Here is a 20,388-nt window from a genome sequence, read left to right on the forward strand (position 1 = left end):
TCAGGACCCCAGCATCATGTCTTGAGCTGAAAGCAGACCATTTACCACCTGAGCCACCCAGGCATAATAATCTTTTAAAAATTATTTATTTAAACTCAATTTGTCAACATATAACACCAGTGCCCATCCCATCAATGCCCTCCTTAGTGCTTCTCACCCAGTCACCCTGTCCCCTACTCTCCTCCCCTTCTGCAACCCTTTGTTTGTTTCCCAGAGTCAGGACTCTTATGGTTTGTCTTCTTCCCAAACTTCCCACCACCCAGTTTTGCTCCTTTCCCTTATAGTCCTGTTCACTATTTCTTATATTCCACATATGAGTGAAACCATTTGATGATTGTCTTTCTCCAATCGACTTATTTCACTCGGCAAAATACCTTCCAGTTCCATCAGGTCAACATAAATTTTAGGTAATTCATCCTTTCTGACGGCTGAGTAATATTGCATTGTATATATCCCCTTTATCCATTCATTTGTCAAAGGATATGGTGGCTCCTTCCACAGTTTAGCTATTGTGGACATTGCTGCTATGAACACTGGGATGCAGGCATCCCATAATTTCACTACATCTGGATCTCTGGGCTGCCCCCAGTGGTTGCCCCCAATACCCAGTAGTGTAATTACTGGGAGGTAGGGTAGCTCTATTTTTACCTTCTTGAGAATCCTCTGCACTGTTTCCCAGAGTGGCTGTAACAGCTTGAATTCCCACCAACAGTGCAAGAGAGTTCTCCTTTCTCCACATTCTTTGCAACATTTGTTGATTCCTGTCTTGTTAATGTTAGCCATTCTCACTGGTGTAAAGTGATATCTCATGGAGATTTGACAACAAGTGACGTGGAGCATTTTCTCATGTGTTTGTTCGGTCTCATGCAGGTCTTTGGAGAAAAGTCTTTTCATGGATTCTTTCCATTTCATGATGGATTATTTTTTCTTGGGTGTTGACTTTAAGTTCTTTATATATCTTGGATATTAGCCCTTTATGTTATATATCATTGGCAAGTATCTTCCCACATTCTGTAGGCTTTTAGTTTTGTTGACTGGTAATGTAGCTGCACTGAAGCTTTTTATCTTGATGAAGTCCCAATAATTCATTTTTGCTTGTTTCCCTTGCTTTCTTATATGTATCTTGTGATAAGTTGCTGTGGCCAAGTCCAAAAAGCGTGTTGCCAGTGTTCTCCTCTAGGATTTTGATGGAATTTTGTCTCACTTTTAGATCTTTCATCCATTTTGAGTTTATCTTTGTGTGTGGTGTAAGAGAGTGGTCCAGTTTCATTCTTCTGCATGTGGAGTTCCAATTTTCCCAGCACCATTTATTGAGGAGATTGTCTTTGTTCCAGTAGATAGTCTTTCCTGCTTAGTGAAATATTAATTGACCATAGAGTTGAGGGGCCATTTCTGGATTCTCTATTCTTTTCCATTGATCTATGTGTCTGTTTTTGTGCGAGTACTACACTGTCTTGATGACCACAGCCTTGAATTACAACCTGAAATCTGGCATTGTGTTGCCCCCCCGATATGGTTTTCTTTTTTAAAATTCCCCTGGCTATTTAGGGTCTTTTCTGATTCCACAAAAATCTTAAGATGTTATTTTCCAACTCTCTGAAGAGAATGACTCCTTAATTTCTCTTTCTTCAATCTCATTGTTAGTGTATAGAAATGCCACTGATTTCTGGGCATTGATTTTGTATCCAGCCACATTGCCAAATTGCTGTATGAGTTTCGCAAACTTAGGGTGGAATCATTTGGGTTTTTACATACAGTATTATGTAACCTGCAAAGAGGGAGTATTTGACATACTCTTTGCCAATTTGAGTGCGTTTTATTACTTTTTGTTGCCTGATTGCTGAGTCTAGGACTTCTCGTACTATCTGAAAGAGCAGTGGTGAGAGCAGACATTCCTGACTTGTTCCCAATCTTAGGGGAAAGGCTCTCAGTGTTTCCCCATTGAGAATGAGATTTGCTGTGGGCTTTTCGTAGATGGCTTTTATGATGTTGAAGAATGTTCCCTCCAGCCCTACACTCTGAAGAGTTTGGATCAGGAATGAATGCTGTATTTTGTCAAATGCTTTCTCTGCATCTATTGAGAGGATCATATGATACTTGTTTTCTCTCTTGTTGATGTGTATCACGTTTTCTGTTGTATGAGTGTTGAACCAACCTTGTATTCCCCGATTAAATCCCACTTGGTCATGGTGAATAATCTTAATGTACTATTGGATCCTATTGGCTAATATCTTGTTGAGAAATTTTGCATCTGTATTCATCAGGGATATTGATGTATACTTCTCCTTTTTTGTGGGGTTTGTTTGGTTTTGGAATTAAGGTGATGGTGGCCTAATAGAATGAGTTTGGCAGTTTCCCATCCCTTTCTATTCTTTGGAACATTTTTAGTCGAAACAACATTATTTCTTCTTTAAACGTTTGATAGAATTCCCTTGGGTAGCCATCTGACTCTGCACTCCTGTGTCTTGAGAGTTTTTTGATGACTGCTTCAATTTCCCCCTGGATATTGGCCTGTTCAGGTTTTCTACTTCTTTCTGTTATAGTTTTGCATTTTTATAATAAAATATTTCCAGGGATCCCTGGGTGGCGCAGCGGTTTGGCGCCTGCCTTTGGCCCAGGGCATGATCCTGGAGACCCGGGATCGAATCCCACGTCGGGCTCCCGGTGCATGGAGCCTGCTTCTCCCTCTGCCTATGTCTCTGCCTCTCTCTCTCTCTCTGTGACTATCATAAATAATAAATAAAAATTTAAAAAAATAAAATAAAATAAAATATTTCCATTTTTCCAGAAATGCATCCATTTCTTCTAGATTGCCTAATTTATTCGCGTAAAGCTGCTCATAATATGTTTAGAAAATCATTTTTATTTCCTTGGTATTGGTTTTGATCTCTCATTTTTCATTCATGATTTTATTAATTTGAGTCATTTCTCTCTTCTTTTAAATAAGGATGTCTAATGGTTTATGTCTTATTAATCCTTTCGTAGAACCAACACCTCCCTTTGTTGTTCTGTTCTACAGTTCTTCTGGTCTACTTCATTGAGTTCTGCTTTCTTCTGCTTGGTGTATGTTTTATTTGCTGTTCTTCTCCAGTTCCTTTAGGTGAGAGTTTATCTTGTGTATTTGGGTTTTTAAAAAATTTTTGAGGGATGTTTCTATTGCGATGTATTTCCCTCTTAGGACTGCTATGCTATTTCCCAAAAATTTTGAATGGTTGTATCTTTGTTTTCATTAGTTTCTCTTTTGAAGCTCCCTGTATCTTATGTCTTTTTAGGAATATTTTCTAATAACATTGTGTATTTTCTCTAAGGAAATTGGTCTATCTAAGCATTTTTGGACTTTTTTCTTCTTCTTAATAAAGTGTACCTATTATTATTAACCCATATTTGTCATTCTTTCTTTTTGTCCACATTTCAGTACTTATTTACATATTTGCATATCATACATTTTCATTTAAAAGTTTCCAAAAGGTTTATCTTATTCTGTCTTTGAAAAACCTGACTGTGAAGCACTATTTTGATTTAAATACAGGTCATGATTGTGTGGACACTAGGAGGCTCTGGGCCATTGCGACTGACAAGTTAGAAGGACTGATGCCCCCCCTTCTTGACACACCAGAAGGGCCTGAACCTGCTTCAGTGGGACTTGGAGCAGGACTCCACCCATTTGAGGCTCTCCTCTGCTGTGACTGTATAACCCCCTGGTGAAACTGGATGGTGGCATTTCTCAACCCACATGGAAACCCACATCATCTCTTCCTTCTTCCTGTGACTAAAGGCATCACCAGTCCAGAATCATGTAGGGAACAGTCATGGGGAATGTGACCCCATACATCATGAGTTACTTCATTCTGGAGAGCAAAAGGAAAGAAGGACTAAGACTCTGTCCGCAGATCTCATGGTGGTGCCCAGGAGGCTGCGCTGTTATATTTTCTTCATGGTTCAATGCCCAATTGCGGCCTAAAATGCACATGAGGACACCACCAGCTACCCAAGTGTAGCTCAAAGAGAAGATCCTGCCCTCAATTACAGGACGTGGTGTTCACCATGCCACCCCTCCACAGTGTGTGATTCCAGAATACCCACCTATTTCTATTCTGCACACATGAGCTCCAGGAACTACAAAGTCAGCATGATTAAGGTCCTTGTTCAGTTGACCATATGTCAGAGGGGGCAACTGAGGATAGGACCCTTGTGATGGGAAGAATAACTTGGGGGCTGTCCTGAGAGGAGTGCAGGGGAGTTCCCTCAAACTGGTAGATTAAAGTGAATGACAGATGACAAGTTGTTCAGTTCACAGGTGCATCTCTGACACGACAGGAGCCTGATCTTTGAAAAGATCAATCTTCTCCCTGGTTTTCTGTATCCATGTAGCTTCCTCACGCCCTCAGCCATTCACTCCAACACATTCCACAGGTTCCTAAGATAGCTCTCCTTTGGAGGGGCAGGGACTCTATGCTGGAGAACCCACAATGTCCAGGCAGAGGAGGTCCATTCCCTTTGCTTTAGATGGTCCTCCCTCACCTGCACTTTTTGCTTAACCTTCTCTCCTCTCCTGGACATCTTATAACTTTTGACTTCCTATCCCTCTGTTATTGATTTGGTTCTCCAAACACGAATCACCTCCATTTTCAGAATACAGGGTGAAAATCTTCCCTTCATCTGGGATTCCATGAAAAATGACTCTCTCATTCTTCAACAGGCCTAGAGAGGGCCTTTCCCTGAACCACAATTTTCTATGACAGAGTTTCATAATTCTGTCTCCAACTTCTCCTTCTCACACTTGCCTTTGTCTAGACCAGAAGCAGAGATGGGCAAACATGTGGAGTAGATGTATGGAGATAGGCCACTGCCTTATATAGAAAAGATGCATCTTTGCAAGGGAACCTTAATTTTGTTGAAGTTCCATGAATCTTCACTAGAATCCTCATCTAGATCTTTCCTCATTTGGAGAGTTCAGAGGTGGGCAGACCCACACATCTCAGGGGAGGACTGCTGGTCTTTGACAACCTCCTACCCTAAGGACTCACTTAGATGGTCCCTGTCCTCCTCAACACGAATTACCCTTATTTTCACAATCTGACCTTTTTGTTATTCATGTGTCATATCCCATCTATATCCATGTATTTTAGATATTTATATACATTTCAGATATTACAGCATATTTTAAATTATGTACTTTATGAATATCTGTGTGTTGGGAATCAATACTGAATAATTTCTATAACTTCTTTATGTGTAACTGAAGAAGTCTCAGTAGTGAAACATATGAATCAATTAAACAAGGTATCATTATCTGGGAAATAATTTATAACCAGAAACTTATAGTTACTCACTGCACGATTCTGCATAAACAGACAATAAGGATGCCTAATTGGAATGAAATATACTTTTTTTTTAAATCAACATTCAAGTAATCCAGCAGTCGTAGGTCTATGTCAAATCTTGAGGCTTATTCCTTAGACATCATCATTCTCAGAGAAGGGGAATCATGGTCCAGTGAGGAGATTACACATGAATGTCTGTGTTTGCAGGTCCCTGTCCCAGCCTTTGGTGACCCAGCGCCCTCCCTCTCTGCATCTCCTGAAACAACAGTCAGACTCACATGCACCCTGAGCAGTGGCCCCAGTGCTGGCAGCTACTACATACACTGGTTCCAGTGGAAGCCACGGTGCCCGCCCCGGTATCTCCTGTACTACTACTCAGACTCAGATGAGCACCAGGGCTCTGGGGTCCCCAGCCGCTTCTCCTGATCCAAGGATGCCTCAGCCAGGGCAGGGCTCCCTCATCTCTGGGCTACAGTCTGAGGTCTACACTGACCTTCACTGTCTAATCGGAAACAATAATGTTTCTCACAGTGACACTGGCAAATCAGGACATGGGGCAAAATCCTTCATCTCTTCAGATTCTTCTTCCATGAAAATTTGAACTTGTAGAATATGTTGTACATATATACCATGTACTTACAAGTGCCACCTGGTTCATAATGGGTTTATTCTCAATTATCTCATCATTGTCTCTATGTCCTCAGAAAAAAAACAAAACAAAAATAAAACAACACACTTCAATGTTGCAGCATTCATGTTACCTGGGTTTCCAAATGTCATAAAAGCAGAGTCTCTGCTGGTAAGTGTTTTTCTCCTGAAATGAGGACAATGGGCATTTCTTTGACTTTATCCCCCTCAGAGGTCTAGGACCATCTAAGCAAAGGGTGCGGTCCTCCCCAGCATAGATTCAGCACCTCCAGGGCTCAAAGCAGAGCCTTCCCTTCCCTCCCAGGCTCCAGTGCTCAGAAGTGGCCAAGGTTCACTGTGTCTTAGGCCTAGCACGAGGAACTGGGATGTTTTGTGAGGACACAGGCCCTGGGAAATTCCATTCTCAGAGCTGGACAGGATCATTTGCTCAGCACCTGAGGCTTCCATTGTACAGTTGAAGATAAGGGTTCAGTCAAAGAGGGAATTTGGGACCATGAACTATTTTATGGGTATGAGATTTGGCGGATGTTGCACCATTATTGGGAAAATGCTCAGCGTGCATTAGTGAAGTTGGGTGATGTGGGTGCGTGAATGAGCATCTGCTATAGCTACCAACAGGTTGATCGAGACTCCTGTGAGTGGGTGTCCTAAGCCCAAAAGTACTGACTCTGTCTCCCTCTTTCCTTAGTCCCATTGTAGCTTTTCCATAATCCAGGGATATGGGGGCTGTGGACGTCAAGAGTAAGTACTCTCCCATGTGTACATGTGTCCCTCCCTTAGGGAACCTCTTGATGAGCCCAGATCCAAGGTCCCCTTCTCTTACACAAGAACTGTAGAAACACAGGGGTTACCATGACATTGGTACCACAGCTCCCAGGCAAAGATCCTACATTGTGACCCAGAACAGCATTGAGAGACCAGCCAGGGGTTCAAGCCTGATTTTCCAGATCCGAGTGTGTTGACAAAACACCTTCAACCACCATGGGCTGCTGCCTGTGGAGAGATTGGTCATCATTGCTGTAGAGCAGCATACTACCATTATCACACAGAGAACTTCTGTTTCCTGGGGACGTGTGTGAATATCTATCCTCCACGTCTCACTCCATCTCTCCCGTGTCCCTGTCTATGACCAACAGAGCCTCAGAATCTGGCTACCAATGCTTTGTATCTTGCAAGAAAGAGAATGCTTGATAGTACAGACTTTTTTAAGTATAAAAGGTTAATGAAAATACCTCCTTTTGAAGATATTCATCTCCCAATGAAAAAATAGTTACATGGATTTCAGAACCCATATGAGCCCCACTGTTGCTGGGCTGGAATGAGAAGAAAGGCAGTTGTGTGACCCAGAAGAACCATGTGGCCCTCTGCCCATGCCCTGTCTATCCTCTGGTGCCATCCTAAGAATTTGGTGGAATTCCCTGAGTCCTGGAATCTTGGTGATACTGATTTTCTCTCTTTCTTTTCATATTGGAGCTTTGCAAGCTCCAGAATTCATGGGTGCTGGGTCATGTTTTTCCAGTGAGCAGACATGAACAGACCTCTTACAAAAATGTATACAGAGAACTATTGCACATGTGTAAAGATTTCCCACATGATGTTTCACGGGAAGATTACACACTGAAGCAGTGAGGTAGCACCAGACTCCCATCAGCATGACGAAAAATCAATAAAACATCAACATCAGATGGTGCCCAGGATGTAGGGCAGCAGGAACTCTCCTTCACTGCTGGGGGGGATGCCAAATGCCCCAGCCACTTTGGAACATGCCTGGGCAGTTTCTTGCAGAGCTAAACAAAATCTTAAAGATATAATACAAAGTCCATGCTCCTAGGTAATTCTATAAATGAATTACTTGTGTTCACCCAAAATATGTCCCTAAATATTTATTCCTGTTTTGTTGATGATTGCCAAGCCTAGAAAACAACAAATATGTCCAGAAATGGTGAATGGGTAAAGAAATTCTAGTATGTCCATACATGGAATATGATTCAACAATTCAAAGACATAAATTTTCAGGGCAGAGGAAGACATGAGGGAGACTTCCATGTATATTTCTCAGTAAAAGAAGCCAATCTGAAGAGACTAGATCAGTGAGCATGGAGGAATGGGGGACAGGAGCCCTGGGCTCCAGCTCAGCCCAAGGTCCACATGTCTCTTGCAACCACCAGAGAGCAGTGGTGCTCCCTTGTACATCCCCTGGGAGTGTCTGTCTCTGGGCATTTTGCAGGTGCTCCTGCTTCACTCCTGGTGAAGCCCTACCCCTGATTCCTATACTCTCTTATGCTCAGCCAGAGCCCTGGCTAAAGTCAAAGGAGGTGCTTGTATAACCTTAGGAAAGAGGAAAGTTTGCATGAGAACCCTCCCCCAAAATGTGAGTGTCAGGAGAGCACAGAGAATGGGTTGGTAAGCCCAGGCTTGGACGTGGGGCTCAGGATCCAGAGTTGGGCTGTCTCTGCCCTGTTCCTCACACTCCCCCCTCACTGCATAGGTAATTTCCAGATACCCTGGGCGACAATATAAAACCATCTGGAGATCCACTGGGTCAAATAACAAAGTCTCCGTTTCTAGGATTTTGCTCTAAGTCCTTCTTATGGGATACAGTGGATTGAGACAGATGAGATAAATGGACAGATTTCTGTCACCCAACAAAACCTGGACTTCGGATTGTTGCAAGGTCTCCTCTCAAATGATTCTTCACCACCAGAAACAAATCCCCCTCCAGGAAATGATCTTTCAGACAAATGCCTTTTATTTCTAGGATCAGCTCCAGGGAGAACCATCCATTATAAGTCACAAGTAGAAAAGGGGGCAAAGTGTCCTCTTCGCTCTCTTCTGTGTACAATATCCTTGGCTCTGCAGTTTCTGGATTTCTCTGTGCTTCCAGAGTTCAGAGTAAGCCTGTGCTCACCCACCATCCTCAAGGTCACAATCTCCAGAATGCAGATTCCCAGTCACCAGGAAACACCAGCAACATCCTGTATAACTGGGGTCCTGTCAGCGGGGCAGCCAGGACATGCCCTGAACACCTGCTCTCCTGGGACAAGGCTGATTCTCAGGAATCCCAAAGGTATCTCTGTCCCTATGGGCAGATCATCTCCTGACCATCCCTGGGCTCCAGTCAGCACCTGAGGCGATCAGTACATTGATTCTGGGAGCCCAGCATCAGTACTATTCTCACGGTTCTCAGAGTCCATGGTGACGTGGAACACACCCTCCCTGTACTCTCAGGGCTGGACTCTCACACACTGAGTCACTCCCCTGACACCTCCAAAGAGGCTGGACTTCTATGGAGAAACCTTCTTTCCCAGCTCTGGACCACATGGTCTCATCTCCATGTGTCCACCCCTCACATGTGGGACCTTTGACAGAAACTTTGGGTGCAGCTGCCCTTGGGTATTAGAAATCCCTTCTTGTAGTCACGGGTGGCTGAATGACCAAGAAATCTGTCCTGAACATGCTGGGTACCAGGCAGAGGGACTACAGCTGTGTCCAGCCCAGAGTCAAGTCTGACCTCAGATTGCTCTGCCATGGAAGCTCTGTGTGTCTTTGGTGATTCGATGGCTGACATGGCTCTGAACTTTGTAGGCATAGGCTCTCCTTGAGCTTCCTTAGCCATCACTTTGGACTTTCCTGATTATATAATAAAACTCATAATACTAAACCTATGACCAAAAATAGAAAGTCGATTTCATAAAAAGTCTGTAGACTCCCTTTCAACCAAGAACAGAAGGCCGTCTTTTACAGTTGTTTTTGCATCCAATTTCTTGGCCAGAGTTTCTATCCATATTCCCTCTCACTAAGCACAGATCTGGGACAGGTGTATAGTGTTTCCACCTGCAGCCTCACAATGACTTTGTCACTGAGTTTAAATAAATCTTACTGAGAGGAATATTGTGTAAATAGGACACATCCATTTTAAATGCACAGTTGACTAAGTGGTGACTCACACATCACTCTGTCCCTTGGTCTCTGTCAGAGCAACTTCAGCAGTCACTCCTGTCTTACAAGAACTTCCAGCATCTTTATCCCTCTGCTCTGATGTCAGCGACACTCGAAACCTCATGAGGCTGGGCTCCTGCAGTCTTGTGACCATGTGCTGGGAAGAGAGTCCCTAGGAGGGAATCCCTGCCAACAGTGTGTGGAAAACTATTGTGACAACCAAGTGTAAGTAGGGACAGGTGATGAAGATTCTCAGTATATTATCTACTAGGAATGAATTCAAGAGCTTCTACCCAAAACGTGGACAGATTTCTCCCTGTCTCTTCATTGATGTACAAACCTCCAAGGAAGGAATCCTCTAGAACTCAGGGAGGAGTCACATAACAGGAGAGAACACAGCATCTCACACTGAAAGTTCTTTTTTTTTTTTTTTATCACACTGAAAGTTCTAAATGTGCATAGAGACCCATCAATGCTCTGGACTTGATCCTGAACCAAGAAGAGTTTGTATAGAGATACCACCTCAGTTCTGAGGGAAAAACACCCAAGAAGCTATGGACATATATCCATGAGAAATCTAAGTGAAGCAGAAAGTTTTTCCTCTGGAAATGGGAGGTTACATAAGGGGACTCCTGTCCTGGCCCTAAAGCAGTGGACAGAGCAGTCGGGAGGCACCCATTGTTTTAGATGGGCTCTGATCACCAAGTCACACAATAGTGTATCTGGGATTGGACACCAGGGGGTGATGGGGTCCGTTTATGAAGACTCAGGGTGATTATAGCTTGGACCTGCCACCAGGCACTGCCTGTGCCCTCTGCTGAGGGCTCACACCTGGGACCTCCCTACCTCAAGTTTCTTTTTTTTTTAATTTTTATTTATTTATGATAGTCACAGAGAGAGAGAGAGAGAGGCAGAGACACAGGCAGAGGGAGAAGCAGGCTCCATGCACCGGGAGCCCGACTTGGGATTCAATCCCGGGTCTCCAGGACTGCGCCCTGGGCCAAAGGCAGCCGCTAAACCGCTGCACCACCCAGGGATCCCCCTACCTCAGGTTTCTACACAGCACCTCCCCTCCCCTGCCCACACCCTTCACATCCCCAGGCAGAGGGACTTGACCCAGGGCCACTGAGGGACCAAACAGCTGGGGTCTAATTTGCATGGAAGGGCCCCTCCCTCTCCCAGAGGATGAAGAGGGGAAGGGAGAGATGAGGGGAGGCTCTGCTCAGCTGTGGGACCACAGAAGGCAGGATCAGTGAAGACCTCCACCATGGCCTGTTCCCCTCTGCTCTTCACCCTCCTTGCTCACTTCACAGGTGAACGGATGTGGAGACCGTGAAGGGGGCCTGGAAGGATGTGTGCCGTCCTGCATCCTTCTCTTGTCTCCAGGACCCAGAATCACCCTCTCTGTGTCTCTCCCCCTTGCAGGGTCCTGGGCCCAGTCTGTGCTGACTCAACCGGCCTCCGTGTCTGGGTCCCTGGGCCAGAGAGTCACCATCTCTTGCACTAGAAGCAGCTCGAACGTTGGCTATGGCAATGATGTGGGATGGTACCAGCAGCTCCCAGGAACAGGCCCCAGAACCATCATCTATAATACCAATACTCGACCCTCTGGGGTTCCTGATCGATTCTCTGGCTCCAAATCAGGCAGCACAGCCACCCTGACCATCTCTGGACTCCAGGCTGAGGACGAGGCTGATTATTACTGCTCTTCCTATGACAGCAGTCTCAATGCTCACACGGTGCTCCAGGCCTGTGGGGAAGTGAGACAAAAACCTACTTACCTGTCTGCAAAGTGAGTGAGCGCCCCAGCAGCTGCCTGCTTAGGCTCCCCCTGGGTTTCTGCTTATTCTTCAGTTAATGTTCAGGTCAGGTGCATCTTGGGGTGCCTCCTGGGAATGGAGTCTCCTTCATCGTCTCTGACCTCAGAGTCACTCAGATTAGCCCCATTTGTACACAACGAGTCTTAAACAATACTGAACATTTTTTCCTCATGAGCAGGGACAGTTTCTTCTAGACTAGAGAACATTCACCTATCATCTACTGATGTTTCAGTAAATGAAACACTCATAAGTCACGAAGCTATCATGGTCCTTCAGCCCCTTTCCTGCTCTGCAGATGCACATGTCAGCGCTCTGTGCAGCTGGGACCATTATTCCCTTAGCTTCAACCAGATGACTAGTTCTCATTATTTGATGTTGTATTGAACACATAAATCAATGCCATACTGAAAATTATATAAAGTAAAAAAAATCTTTCTAGAGAAAAATCCTGATGTGCTTGTTTATGGAAATTATTTTTTCATATTCACCTCAGGTGAAAGCAATAAAAATCTGCACACTAATTCTTAGACCAGCTTTTTATTAAATGATCAGACTTGAGGTAAGAAAAACAACCTCCATCATTATGAATATTTATAAAGGGTGATATTAATCAGCATTTAAAGGAAATAAGCTTTGAAGTTCAAAAATATGCATGAGTATCAACTGCACATTTTTTTATTTTTTATTCATGAGAGAGAGAGAGACACAGAGACACAGGCAGAGGGAGAAGCAGACTCTGTGCAGGGAGGTCAACAGGGGACTCAATCCCGGGACTCCAGGATCATGCCTTGGGCCGAAGGCAGGTTCTAAACTGCTGAGCCCCCTGGGGATCCCCTAAAGGCACATTTCATAGGGAAGAAGAACATACCACAGTCTACATTCCACATCACTGGAATTCATTGTGTTTTAGAAGGGACAGGAATCTAGAGGTGGTAAGGAGGCCAGGGATTGACAGCAGGTGGAGGAAGGAGGAGGGTGAGTGTGTGAGTGACTGTTTTCATGGTTATGTCACTCTCCTTCATGGCACTGTGACCATGGCCACACCACACTGCTGTGCTGTCACATCTCAGTGAACTGTACCCCAGAGCAACAGCACCTTCATCCAGGCAGAGAATGTTATCTAGGTTTCTGGGGGCTGTGATGGGGCACAGGGTGACATCATCCCATCCACTGATCCAAGGAGGTTTGACACTGTGTGGGAGTGGGGAGCTGTGACCAGAATGCAGTGCTTCTCCCCAGGGGGATGAAGGGATGAGCGAGACCCTCAGCTCTGCCTCCCTGTGGCTGGGGACCTGGGGGTGTGCAGGTGTGTGTGAAGGTTGGGGATCATCTCTATCCCCACTTCTTCATGACACCTGATGTCCAGGCACTGCAGCCTGACCTTGGACATTCAGCTTGTTCTCCTCCGTGACTCCTCCTCCCCCTGGGGTTTGAAGGTCTGGAAACATCCCTCCCAACACACACTCACTGTCCTCAATCCTCCCTGAAAATTCCCTTGTGGGACATGAAGAGGGGCAGGTCTGAACTCATTGGACACACAGCTCACCTCTGAGGACTCGCAGCAAATGGGAGGACTCACTACCACACACGCTCCAAGGACGCTGCAGGGAAAGCCCCTGGAGCCAGCCTGGTTTGAGGGATCAGGCCTGCAGGACTCCTGTCCCTCATCTTGCACTGGGGGAGGGGATCCAGGGTCCCGACTCAGGTTCCTGCCCCCCCTACACGACCACACCCACCCTGAGGTCTGCTCACCAGGCCAGCACACCCTGTCTATGTCCCACCTCCTTGCAGGGTCGTGGGCCCAGTCTGTGCTGACTCAGCCACTGTTAGGGCCTGGGGCCCTGGGCAGAGGGTCACCCTCTCCTGACCTGGAAGAGTCCCAGTATTGGTGATTATGGTATGAAATGGTACAAGCAGCTTGCAAGGACAGACCCCAGACTCGTCATCTATGGCAATAGCAATTGATCCTCGGGTCCCCAATCAATTTTCTGGCTCTGGTTTTGGCATCACTGGCTCCTTGACCACCTCTGGGCTCCAGACTGAAAAATAGGCTGATTACTAGTGCTTCTCCAGTGATCCAGGCCTGTGGGGCTGTTAGAGAAAAACCTGCTATTCCCACAGCAGTGGGGCTCCCTATGCTGCCCAGACTTCCTGGCCAAGTCAGCTGTTTCCTTTCTCTTTGGCTGAAATCCAGATCTGAGGCTCACCACAGAGAATTTTGCATACACTTCTGTCCCCATTGGCTTAAAATCTATCTACCATCCCTGTCCTTGGCACCAACATACAGGGAATTTTATAAAAATGAATTGAAATTCCTGGTGCCAGGGACTGTCTAGACAGTGGACAAAGTCCAGGATGTAAAGGAAGAACCAGGGGCACAGAATTCAACTGCATCTGAGTCAAGACACATCAGGAATGTCTAATATGCGTCCTGAGATCGAAAGCTCCCATGAATAGGCCCCCAAATTCTCATCTACTATGGTGGTTAGACCCTTGGAGCACCTGGTCAACAGCAACTCTGGCTCTCTGGCCATCTGTGGGCTGAGAACAAAGGATGAAGGGCCCCCCACTATAACTCCTGTGCCAGCATCTCAGGGCTCATGCAGATCCCCTGGCTTGTCAGAACTGAGATCAGAACCCTTTTTTCATCTGCCAGAATGGGTCTCCAGGTATTGGTGAGACTCATCCTCTGTCTTCTGCTTCTGATGCTCTTGCTACTGCCACCATCACGTCTTTCTAAGGACACCAAGGTAGGAATGAGGACTCCTCCTTCCCTCACCTCCCCCAGAACTCATAGCAGCTCCTACCTAGACAAGGGGTCTCAGAAGACACAGAAGGGCTATGTCCCCCATTTGGTTGGGACATAGAATCTCTTTGACCTCAATTCAGAGACAAGGGAGTGGTAAGCCCACTGTCATCTCTCACCTGACATCTGAGGAATCTGGGGTTCCTATGCTTGGTCATTTACCTATTTGTTTAAGTTTCAATGCTATGCTATCCTCCCATTAGTCTTCAGGGGAATGCCTATTTTTTTGTATTTCTGCTTCTTATGCTCCTGCTACTGATGCCATGGACCAACGTCCATCCAGGGGAACCACATGCAAAAGAGGCTCCTCCTGTCCCTTCTGTCCTCAAGGCTACTCATAGCAGCCTATTTGTAGACAAAGACGCTTCATGAAAACAAAAATTTCTTGTCTTTATCAGCTGGGGAACACTTACTTCTATGCTGATTTATATTCATTTTTTTCTTTGTGATTTGAATTAAATGAAAGAAATTATTTTGCACTTGAAAATATCATGGGACCTCAGCAGTACCCATGAAGTGCTTGAAGACTAAGTCAGCCCTTATTTTAATCTGATATTATTATCTACATGAGTATAAATGGCATTGACCAGTTTCGAATCTAAGGGTGTTTTCTAAATCGATGTCAGTGTAAAATTAAATAAATACATCCAAAACATTTGCCATAGGGAAACCTCCATGTGAATAATTACAGCAGATTCATTCGCAATCACTAAAAACTGCAAGTGCCTAGAAATCCACATGTGGATATTAATTCCAAGTTTGTATCTAATCACCCAAAGCTGGGACCAACTAAGATGTTACCCACGAAGAGGCCCACATATAAAACATGATATGTTCATTGTAGGATCACAGTTTAATCACATTTTAGAAGAGGCAAATCTTCCAAAAGGAAGACAACTGCCGTCCCTACGGTCTACGGAGGAAAAGGGGTTGAACGTGTGGACAGTCATCTTCTTATGGCAGGCCCGTCAGACCACTACATTTGTCCTTCTGTGATTTTTAAATTTTCAAGCATAAGCCCGGACAGTGAGTCTTCTTTAGTAAGAATGGTGTCACCCACAGTGACAATGATATTTTACTGGAATTCATATGTTTTCCCTTCCCTCTGAGTCCCGGGCCTGTTGACAACATCCCCTCACCTACCACAGCTGCCTTTCCTGACTGGCATGTTTCCAAACCAAATCCATGGGACTCGCTGCATTGGAAACTGAGACTAGCAGCTCTGAAGAGGGCAGGAATGTCTGCAGAAAGCAGCCCTGGGCTCTGGCTTCAAGGCAGGAGCCCTTCCAGGCCGAGTGGACACATTTCCTGCCATCAGGGGGCAGTATGGGTTTGGGAGGTTCAAGATCCTGAAGGATGCTGGCAATGTTCCCACAGGCCTGTGAGGGTCAGGACCCTACTCAGATCTGTCAGGTGTGTGATCTGATGACATCTGTGATCAGTTATGTCTGCTGCCCTGGCTGGAGCACAGGGACAGTGAGTAGGAACCACTTTGCCTGCAGAATGTCCACAGTCACAGCTGCCACCTCTGGGGTTCCACATCAGGGCCTGTCTGGAGAGGCACAGAGAAGGGGGTCTCCTCTGTGACCAGAAATGTCTCCTCTCCCTGAGGAGGGCAACTCTCCACATGAAGAGCTAGTTGTATGGAGTTAGTCCATGGAAGAACTGAGCCTTCATGGGGCAGAACTGGGTCTTCTGTTTCCCTTCTCACCCCAGAGCCAAGGACGGGGACTGGACCAAGGGAGGCACATCGTAAGTGTCTGTTGAGTCTGAGCTGAAGGACTCTTCCATGGAAGATGAGATCTGGGACAGGGCGTTGGGCAGACTCCAGGATAGTGGATTCAGGGGCTTCATTCCGTGGTGGGACACAGAGGGGCAGGAGTCCTGGGGGGACACCTGAGAAATCAGAAGTGGGGCCTGAGGACTTTCAAGCACTTGCAGGTGAGCTCCATAAACAGGCTTTGGTGCAGGCACCTGGGGAGGCCTTGTCTGCATGTGAGAGATAAAGTCCATGTGCAGCCATGAGGGAGAAGTGCAGGTTGTGAATCAGAGAACTGACTTCTCAGTCTGCACCTCCACTCTTGTTAAATACCAACCTTGGAGGAAGCAGATGGGTATGAAGGTGCCAGCCCATCTCAACACTGTGATGAGGGTATAAGACCTGGGGTCCAAGGCTTGGGGGGGCCTGAAGGACCAAGAGCTGGTGTCTCCACCATGGACTGGATCCTGTCTCCCTCCTCCATGTAGTCACTAGTCAAGTGAGGAGAGTGGCTGGTGTCTCCACCATGGACTGGATCCTGTCTCCCTCCTCCATGTAGTCACTAGTCAAGTGAGGAGAGTGGTAACTGTCTCCCAAGAACCAGCATCTTCCAGGCCTTACCCCTATACCATCCCTTCCAGTGGTTTATCACCTGCCTCTTAACTGGAGCCCTAATAAGAAATTATTTCCTTTTAAGATATTGTTTATTTATTTGTGAAAGAGATGAAGAGAAGGGAGGCTGCATAGCAGAATCCTTGCTCAGTGGGGAGCCAAACACAGGACTCCATACCAGTACATCAGGATCATGACTTGAGCTGAAAGATGATTAACCAACTGAGCCACCCAGCAACCCCCTAATTATAAATTCCTAAGTACAGATTAAAAATGAGTAAATTGGGGATCCCTGGGTGGCTCAGCAGTTTAACACCTGCCTTCAGCCCAGGGCGAGATCCTGGAGTCGTGGGATCAAGTCCTGCATCAGGCTCCCTGCATGGAACCTGCTTCTCCCTCTTCCTGTGTCTCTGCCTCTGTGTGTGTGTGTCTCATGAATAAATAAATAACATCTTTAATAAATAAATTAAAAATAAATATAATGAGAAGTTTGTAGACAGGACACAGGACGAGCTCTGCATTGCCAGTTGCTGGGGAATATTGTAAAAATTTGTAATCACAGACTGATCCAGAAGCTGGATTCAGGCACTCTGAGGTTATTCAACTCTGTCCTTGTCTGAGAATGGTGGATTCTGCCTAACTTAGCTGCTCCCAGAGTTCGCTCCAAGAACGTATCCTTGACATAGTGATATGGTGTTGATGTGGTATACACAGGCCTCAACATAGTAAAGGCATCTTCATAAACATAAGACTTAGTGGATGTGTGTGAGGATCTTTTGGTCTTGCTGCTGATCAACACAAGCCTTGTATGCAGTCCTCCTTTGCTTATTAGTCCCTGGAGTAGCCTTCCTCTTTCTCCTGTCTCTGTTCCCTGTGAGGACAGGAGTCCATTTCTGCTCATACCTGGGAAACCCACACCAGGTGAGGAGGGCTGGAAACCTGCACTCAGTCACCTGGAATGGAGCAGGGACGTGTGAAGGCAAAGGGCAAGCTGCAGAGAGAGTATGGAGGAGGTCATTGTTGATGTCCTGTAGGAGTTGAGGGGTTCTGAGCAGTCAGTGGGCTCCAGATACCCAGGATGATCACTGGTCAGGTAATACCAACCACGTGGAGAGGTTTCTCTGTGACTGTCTTTGCTGTGTGTCCCACATTTGCAGATGTATATGTGTTATTCCTTTTGTGTATATGTGTTATTACTGTATCCACGAAGCTCAAAACCTAGCCTGACACCAAGGACGAATTCAACATCAGTTTCTTGAATTAATGTGTGAATTCACTGGAATAGGATTTCCATGAAGAGTAATAGATCACTTGATGAGATGAGCACTGGGTGTTATACTGTATGTTGGCAAATCGAACTTCAATTTAAAAAAAAAGAGGAATAGATCTAAGGCAAAGACAATGACGTCTGCTTGTGGAACATTTCATATTTGGAGGGCTGAATTGATCAAATAGGAGTTGGGAAGTAAGCACTTGATATTGGGACAGAACAAGTGAAGAACACAAACTTCATTCTTGGTGAAGGTGACAGTCCCATGGACTGGATTCAATGGGTTCCTGCAGGGAAGAAGAAAGGACATGATTAGCCTCCAGTGGCTGATTGAAGAAACCAGAGAGAGTGGCTGAGTCATAGAGCATATTCTGAGCACAGAAGACAATGTCCTTGAGCACATTAACTACAAAATACAGGTCAGGTATATGACCATCTGCTGACAATTCACCAAACCAAGTACCAGGAAAATTGTCATTTGCCTACATAAGCATGAACTTGGTAAAAACACACCATAGGATCATGAAATTGTAATATTTACTTCCTCATCCCAAATTCCTTGAAAGCCCCCATTGTGGCAAATCTATCAAACAATGTTGGTGCAGGTGTTCAGTGTTGACAGTTTGAAACCACAAATGTTGGAGAGGATGCGGAGAAAAGGCAACCCTCTTACACTGTGGGAATGTGAACTCTGCAGCCACTCTGGAAAACTGTGTGGAGGTTCCCCAAAGAGTTAAAAATAGACCTGCCCTATGACCCAGCAATTGCACTGTTGGGGATTTACCCCCAAAGATTCAGATGCAATGAAACGCAAGGACACCTGTACCCTGATGTTCATAGCAGCAATGTCCACAATAGCCAAACTGTGGAAGGAGTCTCAGTGTCCATCGAAAGATGAATGGATAAAGAAGATGTGGTTTATGTATACAATGGAATATTCCTCAGCCATTAGAAATGACAAATACCCACCATTTTCTTCAACATGGATGGAACTGGAGGGTATTATGCTGAGTGAAGTAAGTCAGTTGGAGAAGGACAAAGAGTGTATGTTCTCATTCATTTGGGGAATATAAATAATAGTGAAAGGGAATATAAGGGAAGGGAGAAGAAATGTGTGGGAAATATCAGGAAGGGGGACAGAACATAAAGACTCCTAACTCTGGGAAATGAACTAAGGGTGGTGGAGGGGAGTTGGGCGGGGGGCGAGGGTGAATGGGTGATGGGCAATGAGGGGGGCACTTGACGGGATGAGCACTGGGTGTTATTCTGTATGTTGGCAAATTGAACACCAATAAAAAATAAATTTATTATAAAAACAAAACAAAACAAAATTTCATTGGAAAGCCCCCATGGTGGCAAATCTATCGAATAATGTTGGTGCAGGAGTTCAGTGTTGACATAAAAGAAGTTTCTTCACATGGGGGAGGCAAAAGCCCAGATATAAATGTCTGAGAATTGATTCCTCTATTTCTATTTTTTGACAGTGTGCCATGCTGTAAACATAGAATCTGCAAAATGACATACATCATGCTTCTGACATGGTAGCTATTAGAGCAGTCTTTCTTTAAGATTTTATTTATTTATTCATAAGAGACATAGTGAGAGAGACAGAGACATAGGGAGAGCGAGAAGCAGGTGCCCTGTGGGGAGGCCCATGTTGAACTCCATCCCAGGACCCCAGGATCACCCCCTGAGCCAAAGACAGACACTCAACTGCTGAGCTACCCAGGCATCCCAGGCAATCTTTCTCTTATGACAACATGAAGTAGTGCAACACAATGCAATTTATGACACAGTAGGTAAAAACTCTTATCTGGAAGCAAAACTGACGGAAAACTAACAATGAGCGTATAACCAAAATGAAAGACCAATGAAGTGGTTTGCAGTGGGTAGGGTCTTCTCTAGGGTGAAAATAGTTGCCATTGATGTACATTCCTGAACCTCCTGAGAATGAAACACCTCTTGAGAGTGAGATACAAAAGAATCAGGTACAATATACTGGAATTGCTGTCTCTAGAAATCAGATGAGAGATGTGAGAATAGACAGGGACCTGACAAGTGGCGGAAACCAGCTGGACTCAGGTCTTCGGACCAGGGTGAGTGCGTGCTCTGCAACCCGCAGAGGGTGCAGTGGGACTGTCCTGTGGTCCCTACTCCACTGCTTACTGAGGACCATTGACACTAAGGAGCCTGGTCCTGGGGGCTGGGCC

General features: G+C 45.5%; 1 protein-coding gene and 1 gene segment (V, D, J or C); both read left to right on the top strand.

Moving 5' to 3' along the window:
- The window catches only part of LOC119869150 (immunoglobulin lambda-1 light chain-like), a 1,083,218-nt gene that overhangs the window by 51,602 nt on the left and 1,011,228 nt on the right, over positions 1-20,388 (top strand). The gene's annotated exons all lie outside the window — the stretch shown is intronic.
- Positions 11,063-11,707, top strand: LOC119877620. The segment is given in 2 exon segments: positions 11,063-11,224; positions 11,337-11,707. Coding segments are annotated over 2 exon segments (417 nt in total).

This window comes from Canis lupus, chromosome 26, assembly GCF_011100685.1.
Source record: "Canis lupus familiaris isolate Mischka breed German Shepherd chromosome 26, alternate assembly UU_Cfam_GSD_1.0, whole genome shotgun sequence".
NCBI classification, from domain to species: Eukaryota; Metazoa; Chordata; class Mammalia; order Carnivora; family Canidae; genus Canis; species Canis lupus.